Here is a 12,006-nt window from a genome sequence, read left to right on the forward strand (position 1 = left end):
TATCATTATTATTATTTAATAGTTAGTATATTATTTTAAAATTAATACACAAACTATTGCATGGATAGAAATAAAGCTAGTTATTTAAGAACCACACCCCATCATAAACTCTCAACGGCATAAAAGTATTGCTTTCTCTCTTTAACAAATTGTCCTTTCCCAAATTTTCCTCCATTACAAACTGATTGAAGAAAAATCTCATTCAATTAGATCACCATTTTACTTATATAACATGGATGCTTCAAATAGTATTACTAATCACAATGAAGGTATGTACATTCCAATATATATATTATATACGTGGTCTACTTTTTCCGGAAAACCGGTCTTCGGGTATCTAGGCATGGTTTATGCCATGATCAGTATAGGTGTTCTTGGATTTCTATATACGTTCGTTCTAAATTACTCGTCTCATTTTCTTAATTTAGGTGTCGTAATTTACTTATTTCATTTTTTTTCATCATATATTATTTTATTATTATTATTATTATTATTATTATTGTTATTATTATTTTACCTATTTCACTTTTTTTCATAAAATTTATTGCTCTACATATTTCATTAGTTGTTGGGTCCCATACTCAACTACTCATGTTTTTCTCTCTATATTTTCGCTTGCATATATAAAATTATGTGCAAATGGTCATGGACAAGTAAACTGAGATGATAAAGACATAAAGTACTACTATATCTATGTTTGATTAACGCATTTTTAGTGTGTTTTTATAAATTACACAGTAATTAATTTGTTGTGGTTATGTATGTAGTTGAAGGAACAGGAGAAAACGTGCTTGCTAAACATGCTGCTTTCTTTGATAGGAATCATGATGGTGTTATTTATCCATGGGAGACCTTCAAAGGTTAAATTATAAACCATATATTTCTCCTTAAACTTTAGCTAATTTTTCGTACTTATATTTTAAGGATTTTTGGTTCAATTATAAACCAAATAATTCCTCAAAATATGATCAATTGATTTTTGGTTTTTTTGTTTTTTATTTATTAGATTAATTTTTGATGATTTAATTTCAAGAATTTTTGATAAACTTATTGGGAGTGTAATGTTGTAGGATTGCGTGCCATTGGATGTGGGCTATTTATATCCATCGCCACCACCTTTGTCACCTTGACCATCAGTCCAAAAACTCGCCCGGTACCTCTTTTAATCTTTACGAGTATATCATGATCAATTCCTGCAATAATGTTGGCTCTATTTGTTTTGATTATAAACGTTTTTCATGGAAAATCATTTAAAAAAAAAAACAATTTTCAATGGAAAAATATGATTGTGAAAAGGGATAACTTTTTTGTTTGATTGTAAGAAAAGTTTTGGAGAAAAAGAATGTGGATATAAAATGGAAGGGAATGATAGAGGAGAGAAAATAGAGGCGTAAGGAGTAGACTGAAAAATGTGACATACCTTTGTTAATCGTTACAAAGGAAAATGGCTTCAAATTTTTAATAAGTAACTTATACCAATAGGAATAAAATTGTTTTCCGCCATTTAACAAAACAAACAAAGAAAAGTAAAAGAAATTCATATGTTTTTTTTGATTAATCAGTATACTTATTGAAAAATGATTTTTGACAATTTATTTTCTATTTTTTGGCAGGGAAAATTTCCTTCTTTGCTTTTCCCAATAGAAATAAATAACATAGCCAAAGGCAAACATGGGAGTGATACTGGTACCTATGACACACAAGGAAGGTATATTTTATAATGTTATTGCATCATTCTTTAGAAAATTGGAAACTTCTAATATTAACCTTACAAAATTATCTCTATGGAGTAGTGTATCCTAATCTTTGAAGGTTTTTCAAGTGGATACAACAAACTTATTATGTCTTGGGTTATTGCATTTGCACAAATAATAATTGTCAACTCATGCGTGAAATTCATGTATGATTGAATCCCTTTTCTATTAATAATTTATTGCTTTGTTATTGATTAGATTTTATTTAGAAACTAGTTATTGGCCCGGGCGATGCCCCGGGTCATTATAAATTTATTACTTTAATCGATCTATATATATTTTGGCTTGTTTGTCATTGAGAGATTAAGTGGTGGTTTTTTTTTATTATTTAATATGATAGCTTAAGTAGTTTGTTGCTTGTATGAGTTGGTTTGATTATAAGAATAATTTTTTTACATTAAAATAATCATAGAAATATGATAAATCAAATCTTTATAAATTTGATGTCAAAATATATACGACTCCATAATGCACAAAAATCTTTTACTCTATGATTACAATTTTATGAGTTAATGAACAAAATAAAAATGGAGTAATGTTTAATTTCTTACAAACTTTATTATTAATAGGGGGTCTAGCGCGCGCGATGCGCGCGATATGGTTACCCTTTGAGAAGAGTAATTGCAGTTGTATGCCTATCAGGTCACTAATACTTTTTGACTATATGTGTATGGTATTTTGGTTTAAATTATTTGCAAAAATGACTTTTTGTTCATGATTAAGGTTTACACATCACTCAAAGTATATAACAATTTTGAAAAAAAATCTAATTTTTAAAGCTTGGAAAAATATCTTACATACTATGCTACTACAAAACTATAAGTAATATGTAACATCTAAATAATTCATTAATGTAAATATTATTTATTAGGATAAATTAATATTGGAAGAAAAAGAACTATTACCAATTTACCATTCCACTATAGGAAATATACTGTAACTAAGCTACTTCCTCCGTCCCTAAATTACATTCCTCTTTCTCTCTATTATGTGAGGAATTAATGCTAGAAAGAGGAATGTAATTTAGGGACGGAGGGAATACTACAAAACTACAAGTATTATATACGAAACATCTAAATAATTCCATATTGTTAATATTGCGATTCTTTCAAAAAAAATGTTAATATAATGAAGTATTTAGTACAAATTAATAATATTGGAAGAAAAAAAAAACTACTATTACCATTCCACATATTAATATCTTTTTACCTTTTTTATTTTTTTTTAATGTTAATCTTACGAAGCATTTATTAGGGACAATTTTGCAAATTGCAATGACTACAACAATTTTGTAGCGATTGTAATCTTTTAATCTAAACCATTGATATACGGTATTAAATCTTGACCATTCATTTAATTGACAAATTAAAAATTAAAATAAAATAATAATCGATTACTTTATTATTCCTTTAACAATGTTCACTTCTCCTTCCATTGATATATGGCTTTAGTATGATGATCTTGTTGATAGTTTAATATCCCATCTTATTGCTGATTTTGGTATTTTATATGGGTGAAGAACTGAAATGAAGATTAATTATATATTATTCTACTTGTTCAATCATTTTGATGAAAGAACTAATAATCACTTATCTGGCCTCTAGCCATATTGATCCATAATTCCATAAAGAGCAAAGCTGAAAGAATTGATCTGATTTCATGACTATATGTTGACAACTATAAAAGGGAATTGAAATCAATTGTTTGAAGAAGTAACAAAAACTATGAATTGTATATTTGTATGCCTGGCCATCGGTAAATTTTTTCAGCAGATTAAAAAAGGAATTGAAAACAGTTTTTGAACAATTTTTTTTTTTTATGTATATAAATAATTTAAAAGTCAAATATAATGAACGGATAAGATTGGTCCTAGATATTGAAAGGGCTAAGTTAATTTAATTACAATGACTACAATATTTATGTAGCCATTGAATAGTCTTCAATTTATTAGTACAAATTAGTATTGAAAAGTAAAAAAAAAAACCATTACTATTCCACATAGGCATATACTAATATCTTTTTTCCTTTTTTTTTTTAATTGGGGGCAAATTGGTAAACAAACATTTCGAGGGATATAATTGTCATCACACTATTCATAAGAGCATTTTCATGCTTTTATAAGGTAGGGATGTAATTATTAAGGAGTTAGTTCAATTCAAGGGAAATTGTCATGCCATGCATATAAAGAGTTTATCAATTAAATTTAATATTAATACATGAAAGTTAATGCATAGAGTTTTTCAATAATTAATGTTATGGTATGATTTGGCGACGACACATCATATGCCAAATGGCAAAATTGTTGACACATGGCAAAACATCATGTCTTGCCATGAGTTTTAATATATATATTGATTGATTGATAAAGAACATGTGTAAGATAACTTAAGTGAATTTCTCTAGATATGTCACTAGCTATATAGCAGTAAACACGCGGAAGAGTGTCAAATGGCTAATGGATTATAACAAAAGCATGAAATGTTTATTCATTGTAAAGTTTTGAAAAACAAGCATGTAACGTTAAAAACACTAGAAATACATCCTCCATCATTGTTATGAAACTATATTGCGTGTGTTACGTTAACCAATATGATCATTTGCATATTTAATTATTTATTCATAGGTTTGTAGAATCAAAGTTTGAAGACATCTTTAGGAAGCATGCTCGCTCAAATCCAAATGCTCTCACCTCTGAAGAGCTTAGTGAAATGCTCAAGGCAAACAGAGAACCAAAAGACTTAACCGGAAGGTTAGCATTGCTTCTTAACTTCGTTCACTCTTTATGTTCTATCGATTTTTTTTTTTTTCATTTCAAAGATAATTAGTTTTTCTCTTCCTCGCGCCCTCTATGTTATCTTAGTTTTATACTAATCTTTAAAAAATAGACGTTTTTTTCCCAAGTTTTTATACATGCTGTAATTAAATAGAATTTAAAAAAAAGAACGAAAGCACCTGATATATGTTTTATGTTTCAAATTTAGATTATAATTGATCGTCTTTTATTTTTACAGGATTGGGGCCTTTGTAGAATGGAAGGTATTGTTTTCTCTGTGCAAGGACAAGGATGGGTTGCTACAAAAAGATGTAGTAAGAGGAGTATATGATGGAAGCTTATTTGAGAAGTTGGAAATGGAGAGGAAATCTGCAAAATAAGATTCATAAACAAAGCTAGCTAGCTTAATTAATTAGTTGGACTATGTCATATACATAGTGTGATTAAACATATTTTGTGAATCATTTTAAATTTATGTACATCATCATTTTTATACTTCACTTTTCCAAGTGTTTATGGAGGGGATCAATTTGTTTGGGGTTGTTGATCTTCATTGGGTTGCACCAATTTGATATTGTAGTTGTGTACTTAACATATGGGTTTGAATTTACTATACAATGTTGTTCATTCTAGCTTAGCATGTAATTATGGTGTGGTGTTTATTTTTAATTTGTATATACTACCTCCATTAACTATTATTTGCAATAAAGGGGTATTATTTGTTGCAAATAATAGTTAACGGAGGTAGTATAATATATATGTAATGTAAAAATTTCTCTATGGGGATTACTTCATGTCTTCATTAGTGTAATGAAGGTTACTCGATCAGTATTGCAAGGGCTACTCGTTACTCGTTAGTGTTAGAGGGTTATTTTGTTGTTTTATAGGTAGATACGTGATGTGGCCAGCCGCACACAAAATGAGTTGATTAAACAATCACCGGTTCACCTTGCAATATAATGAGGGCAGATTTCTTGATGTACAATGTAATTAAGGAAGACTTCAACGTGGTAGGGCGTTTCACCCTTATACAGATATGATTAAACTAAGCTCGGGAAGGCATCTGAAAATCTTCACTTTGATGCTTAAGCTAATATTTGAAAGAGAACAAAGATACTCCGTATAATCTTTCTTGAGAAATGTGCATAAATGAACAAATTGAAAGTACCTTGGGATCCCTTTGAAAGTTGACAATACGTAGTACTTATTTATTTTGGTGGCTGGACTTGGACCTAATGGGCTTCTTTTGGAGTTTTGGGGAGCGTGTTTAAAAGTTTAGATTGGGCCTAAATTGACTTTGATTGGCCTAACAATTTGTTAATTTGTGTTGGACGTATACGCATATTCTTAGGTGCACACTCATACACCTAGAAATAGATGTAACAACAGCACAATATGAATATTAGCTTTTCAGAAAGTGAACATAGGTATAAAAAATATGAACATTAGCTTTTTAGAAAGTGAATATAGGCATAAAAATGTGTGATTTTCGATTTCTTATGTGGTGATTTTGTGATTAACTTCGATTGATTAGGTTATACTACCTTCGTTAAAATTTAGTTGTAACTTTGGGGTATTACTTGAGAGACATAAAATATTCCAAAGTTGCAACTAAATGTTAACGGAGGTAGTATATGATTTTCTTAATTCTAACGAATTGAATTTCATCTGATTTTCTGCATTTTTTTTATCAATGAACATAATCATGCAAAATATGATCATATGCATAGGCTGCCTTAAATGTGAATATTAGCTTTTCAGAAAGTGAACATAGGCATAAAAAAATATGAACTTATGCATTTTAGAACGTGAACATAACATTTCAAAATATGAACGTAAGCATTGGTTTTCTTAAAGTGAATATAACCATTTAAAAGGTGAACATATACGTAAATAAATATGAACATAAACCTTTAAGAAAGACACCATATGTATAAACAGATTTAATTAATATTTCATGAACAACACTTCATATTTACATTATGAATATTTGAAATTATATATGAACATATAAAATATTATTATGAATATAATGCATTTAATTATGAACATATGCATTATAAGTATTAAATGTTCATTTTTTTAGGTGTTCATTTTTAATTATTAAATGTTCATTTTTTTCATGTTCATAATTTTTTTACTAAATGTTCATATTTGTTCACTAAATGTTCATTTTATAGAGCGTAGTGTTGATTTTTTTTACGTTGTTGCACCTTAGACTAATTAGGACATATAAGAACTTAGATCCTTACATGCCTAAATAGCAAAGTTATTTAGACAACCATATACTTTTTTTAGGATGCCCACCCGATTCACTAGAGCTTAGCTCCGACTACATAATATAGATTTTAGTCAATTTTACATAACTTATAAGGGATTAAGGGTAGCAAAACTTTTGAGACAATTGTTTCATACAATGTAATTTTCTCTAATAGCGTATCTAGAAACAAAATCAAGGCAATTTTTTTTTTTTTTTTTTTTGGCAAGATAAATTCATGTTTTAATCTAGACATGAAAGCATACTTGATTAATAAAAAACCAATGGAAAATATTTTTTGAAAGAGGAGAAAAGTTGACATTGCCATATTCTTGGCTTGTAGTAATAACTAATAGGTGACAATGAAAGCATTGTTGTAGCAACTACTAGTAGGCTAGTAGCTAGCAAGGTGAAAAACTAAATTCACCGTTGACTTTTTGGAAATTAATTAGTGATTTTTCACCATTTTCACTATCTACTCGAAACCTATGATTTTCCTTCTATATGTTAATTTAGAAAGAAATTTGTCAATATCACTTTTTTCCTTTTATTTTATACAAAACTTATTATTTAGGACCATAAATAAATATTTATAATATATAAAATAATAATAAATAAAGAATAATATTTCCATATTCAATATATGTTTTTGGATGAATGTGTCCATGATCTTTATAAGAATACAAAACATAGAGTATTTTTATTAGGATTTTCTAACGTATATAAAGTGCAAGAGTATACAATATACATTAAATTAGCTAAACTTTTATTTTATTTATGGAATATGGCACATTAAATTAGTTGGTAAAAATTTTATTAAGTGGGGTCATCATCATAGCATAAAAAAGTGAAGGGAAAAAAAAAACCTTATGCTATATAAAGGTAACTTCAACCTTCAAATTTCTTCGTACCACAACTTTAAACACATACACTTCACTAAAACTCTATACAATCTTTCTTCAAAGTTCAATTTAGTTTCTCTCTAAATTAGAAACAAAAAAAATTAGTTAGCTAATAACTAGTACAATTATCCTCTTGATTAGTAATATATAAAATTCATAGAAGATGGAAAATGGTGATCATAAGAATATGATGAAGACAAGATACGCTCTTCTACTAGCAGCACATGACTCAGAGTACGTGAAGAAAGTGTATGGAGGATACTTCAATGTTTTCGTGGCGGCTTTCGGGGAAGAAGGAGAGACATGGGATTTGTATAGGGTTGTGGAGGGTGAATTTCCAAATGTGAATGAGCTTGAGATGTATGATGGGTTTGTTGTTAGTGGAAGTCCTTTTGATGCTTATGGAAATGAGTATTGGATCCTTGAGCTTTGCATTCTTTTGCAAACTCTTGATTCCATGCAAAAGAAAATTCTCGGCATTTGCTTTGGTCATCAGGTAAACATACTCCAGTTATTTCAACGAGTACGTGATAAATCATTTGAATTGTTATATAGGGCTCTTTCAAGAACATATATTATGGCACCATGCATGTGTTATGTGTATGTTACTTAGATGATAGAATACACAATTTATAATTTGATATGAACATAAATCATTAAAAAAAAATAAGAAAAATTATATTATGAGCATATAGCATGTTTGTTTTTTCAATTACAAACCAATGTATTGTGATTATAGTGAAAAAAAAGCGAGCATATTCCTTTTGAAAAAAGAAGCATATTCATATAAAGAATCATGCGATAGTAAATGTGGTTAAGCATTTGATAATAGTTATTAACTTATAATTATGGGACAAGGGAACATAAAATTATATTATAGGCAAGAAATAAAGTGAGATATCATATATATATTGACTTGACTTGACTTATTACCTTATACAACGAAAAGGCTATTAACTAGGTTTTTATTCTCGTGATAAATAGTGAATCAATATGGTAGGAATTTAAATTTTGTTTATTTTTTGGGGGTTTGATAGAAATATGTAATCTTAAATCTTTTTAACTACATAAAGTGGAATATATATCTATCAAAGAATATTTTTGGACTAGTTTTTTCCCTCTACAACATGATTATTCTTTTTTTCATAAAATATTACATTACAAGAATATTTGTCGAATATTACAAAAACATTTTTGACTTACCGGATAATACAATTGACATGTCATGATAGCGATAATATGTACAATGACTTGTATGAACTTATAATAAATTAAGAACTCTCTCAACCGGTCCTAGCTAGTAGTAGAGCACGCTTAATTGAGTCCGTTTTCATTGAGTAAATAGAGAAAACATATTTATCCTTTTATATATACTAGGGTAGCTAACGCGCGCGATGCGCGCACATAGCTAGTCAAATCTAGAGACTCTTTCGGCTTGGTGTTAAAATCATAAATTTAGTTGTTGACAGATTTAATGGAAAAAAAAATATGTAAACACTATGTTTATGAGTATATAAATGTCCAAGACAACTAACATTAAAGCATAGAGCAAATAAGTACATAATTAAATATTTTAGAGGGTATAATTGTCCAAACACTATTCATTAAAAAAACTTGTATACATTAATGAGGGTATATATGTAAATACACATTTTAAAGGGTATACTTGGCATTACACTATTCATAAGAGTAACTTTCTACTTTTTATAAGGTAGGGAAGTTCTTTTCAAATCTATCATAGCTATAAGTTGTTGAAAGTTACAAGACATATGTATCTTAAGAATAAAATAAACCAGTTTAGAAGTTAATGCACTCTATTTAATTAAAACTTAGAAAGTAACCTACTACCTCCGATTTTTTTTTTGGTTGCAACTTTAGGGTATTATGAGAGATATAAAATATTTTAAAGTTGCAACTAAAAGAAATCGGAGGTAGTATTATTATTAATTACTACTATCATTTTAATTTGACTTTGATACTTTTTTTATAGGTGTTATGCAGGGCATTGGGAGGAAAAGTGGCAAGATCTCCCACAGGATGGGACATAGGATTAAGAGAAATAAAAATAAATAACAAGGAATTTTTGACATCTCAACTTAATTTAGAGGTTTCAAATCATGAAATTTCACAAACCCTGACAATAATAAAATGCCATCAAGATGAAGTGTGGGAGGTGCCAATTGATGCTGAAGTTGTTGCATTTTCTGATAAGACAAAGGTGGAAATGTTTACCATTGGCAACCACATTTTGGGCATTCAAGGACATCCCGAATATACCAAAGACATTCTTTACAACCTTATTGATCGTCTACTTACCAACAGTTCTATAGAGGTAAAAATAACTCCAATGTTTTAAACCATGTGAATTGTTTATTTTGACACGAGCTTGTTATCATACCTTTTTAATTTCTGATATATTTCAAATTTTTTCGTATACATAGGAAGAATTTGCTGAAGCTACAAGGTCGAAAATAGAAAACATTGAGCCTGATAGAAAACACTTGGAGAAGATTTGCAAAAACTTTCTCAAGGGAAGACATAATTCTTCTTATGGATTTGTTGAACTTTTCTAATCTAATATAACAATTATTATTTCAAGTATTGTACAGTCGAAACTAGCTAAACACCAAGTTAAGTTGTTAACTTGCTTAGAAGTTATCCGATTATGCTAATATTATGTTACTATTATGTCGTGACTCGTGACCATGTTTACAATTATGAGTCTATGATATATTAATGTCAATTAATTTAAGCTTAAATTATTAGACTTGGGCTTAAATTATCCGATTATGCTAATATATTAATGTCAACTATTATGCATGGTTTGGGATTATTGAATAGCATTTTAAGGCTTTAAATACCTAGTATTGGAATTGTTGTTTATAGGGTACGCAACGAGTTCTAGTTCTAAAAAATTGAGATCCTGAACCAAAATCTAATGCGACAAGGTCTCAATTCTTTTTCCCAATGCTGCAGGTTACTAACATGTTTCGGTTCCAATTCTAAGTACTCTAGAATTTAGCTCACCCCTAGACCCTAGTCGATAATGTCCAATATGTAAACTGTAAAGTGTCACACATGATTCCAATAACAAGATATGTTTCAATTGAGAATATTGTATCTTTGAGATATGGAATCAACCCCACGCCCCCAAACTATTGTGGAATCCTATCACCATGTCGGAATGTTGTACATGTCAATTCCCATTAAGAATCTCCAATTTTCAAGCAAAATCCTAGTTCAATATGCATTAGTACAATAAATGGTGTTGAATACATTTGGTTATGTTTTTCCCTCCTTAATACAATGGAGAATGAATCTTATCCTTAAGTTGATAACGATGGGGGACCAATTCAACCAAAAGCTTAAACTGGTGGTTGAGGCCCAGGAATATGTTTTATACTCTATCACGCCCCCTCACCCGAGAGCCCAACGGCTAGAAGTGTGGATGCAGCATGGGCCCTCCTCATACCCTGCGCTTAATATTCCACTTGAAAGTGGGGGGTAAATGAGATTCGAACCCGTGACCTTTGTGTCACGCTGGCTCTTGATACCATGTTGGAGGACCAATTCAACCAAAAGCTTAAACTGATGGTTGAGGCCCAGGAATATGTTTTATACTCTATCAATAATTGTATTTTATTTTATGTTAAAAGGAAAGTAATTTCATTGCAACACTTTTATTACCTTTGCAAATACAAAACTAATTTTTGTCTCAAAAAAAAATGATATGTTATTTTTACTTAATTTTAAAACAAATGGTATGAAGTACAACGTTGTTGGAATACTTGATTTTTTTTTCCCCGATAATTTTAACTTATTAGTAAATCATAGAATTACATAACATAAATGAATTAAATCACACAAGAATGACAAAAAGTTCCACTAATAAACAAGGACCCCACATAACACATTAAGAATTTGGGATGGAGACAAAATAAACAAAGACACGTGCTTAAATATATATATATATATATATTTTAATAAAAATAAAATAAAGTTGGTTGTTGTAAAAATTTGCTTATTCCCCTTTTTATATATATATATATATGTGAGTTCCTCAATAGTTACATAATATTAGGCCTCGTTCACTCCACCTTATTTTGTTGAATTGAAATTATTTTTACTAAACAAAAATTATTTTTGCTGAACTTAAATTATTATTATTGAGCTGAAATTAATTTTACTGATTTGAAAGTATTTTTGCTAAAATGAAATTATATTTACCTATTTTATATTATTTTATTTTCTTTATTTTTACTGAACTGAAATTATTTTTACTTAATATTATTTTTTTTTAAGGTGAAGTGAACAGGGCCT

At 29.0% G+C, this 12,006-nt stretch overlaps 2 protein-coding genes across 2 annotated transcripts; both read left to right on the top strand.

Annotated features, from left to right (window-relative positions):
- Window positions 1–232: 232 nt before the first annotated feature.
- LOC145610459 (putative peroxygenase 5) lies at window positions 233–5,027 on the top strand. The gene is made up of 6 exons (XM_081665801.1): window positions 233–269; window positions 768–860; window positions 1,071–1,153; window positions 1,614–1,708; window positions 4,378–4,503; window positions 4,766–5,027. The coding sequence occupies exons 1-6, from the start codon at window positions 233–235 to the stop codon at window positions 4,905–4,907; spliced, it is 576 nt and encodes a 191-aa protein (XP_081521927.1). The 3' UTR covers window positions 4,908–5,027.
- A 2,798-nt stretch (window positions 5,028–7,825) lies between these two features.
- LOC145612442 (gamma-glutamyl peptidase 5-like) lies at window positions 7,826–10,306 on the top strand. The gene is made up of 3 exons (XM_081667811.1): window positions 7,826–8,182; window positions 9,677–10,018; window positions 10,128–10,306. The coding sequence occupies exons 1-3, from the start codon at window positions 7,850–7,852 to the stop codon at window positions 10,257–10,259; spliced, it is 807 nt and encodes a 268-aa protein (XP_081523937.1). The 5' UTR covers window positions 7,826–7,849; the 3' UTR covers window positions 10,260–10,306.
- The last annotated feature ends 1,700 nt before the right edge of the window (window positions 10,307–12,006 follow it).

This window comes from Chenopodium album, chromosome 24 (genome assembly GCF_948465745.1).
Source record: "Chenopodium album chromosome 24, dcCheAlbu1.1, whole genome shotgun sequence".
Taxonomy (NCBI): Eukaryota; Viridiplantae; Streptophyta; class Magnoliopsida; order Caryophyllales; family Amaranthaceae; genus Chenopodium; species Chenopodium album.

Coding starts and splice junctions, on each gene's coding strand:
- LOC145612442 (XM_081667811.1), top strand. CDS start 7,850: ATGGAAAATGGTGATCATAAGAATATGATGAAGACAAGATACGCTCTT. Junction 8,183..9,676: donor GCATTTGCTTTGGTCATCAG/GTAAACATACTC, acceptor CTTTTTTTATAG/GTGTTATGCAGGGCATTGGG. Junction 10,019..10,127: donor TTACCAACAGTTCTATAGAG/GTAAAAATAACT, acceptor TCGTATACATAG/GAAGAATTTGCTGAAGCTAC.
- LOC145610459 (XM_081665801.1), top strand. CDS start 233: ATGGATGCTTCAAATAGTATTACTAATCACAATGAAG. Junction 270..767: donor TATTACTAATCACAATGAAG/GTATGTACATTC, acceptor TTATGTATGTAG/TTGAAGGAACAGGAGAAAAC. Junction 1,709..4,377: donor ACCTATGACACACAAGGAAG/GTATATTTTATA, acceptor ATTTATTCATAG/GTTTGTAGAATCAAAGTTTG.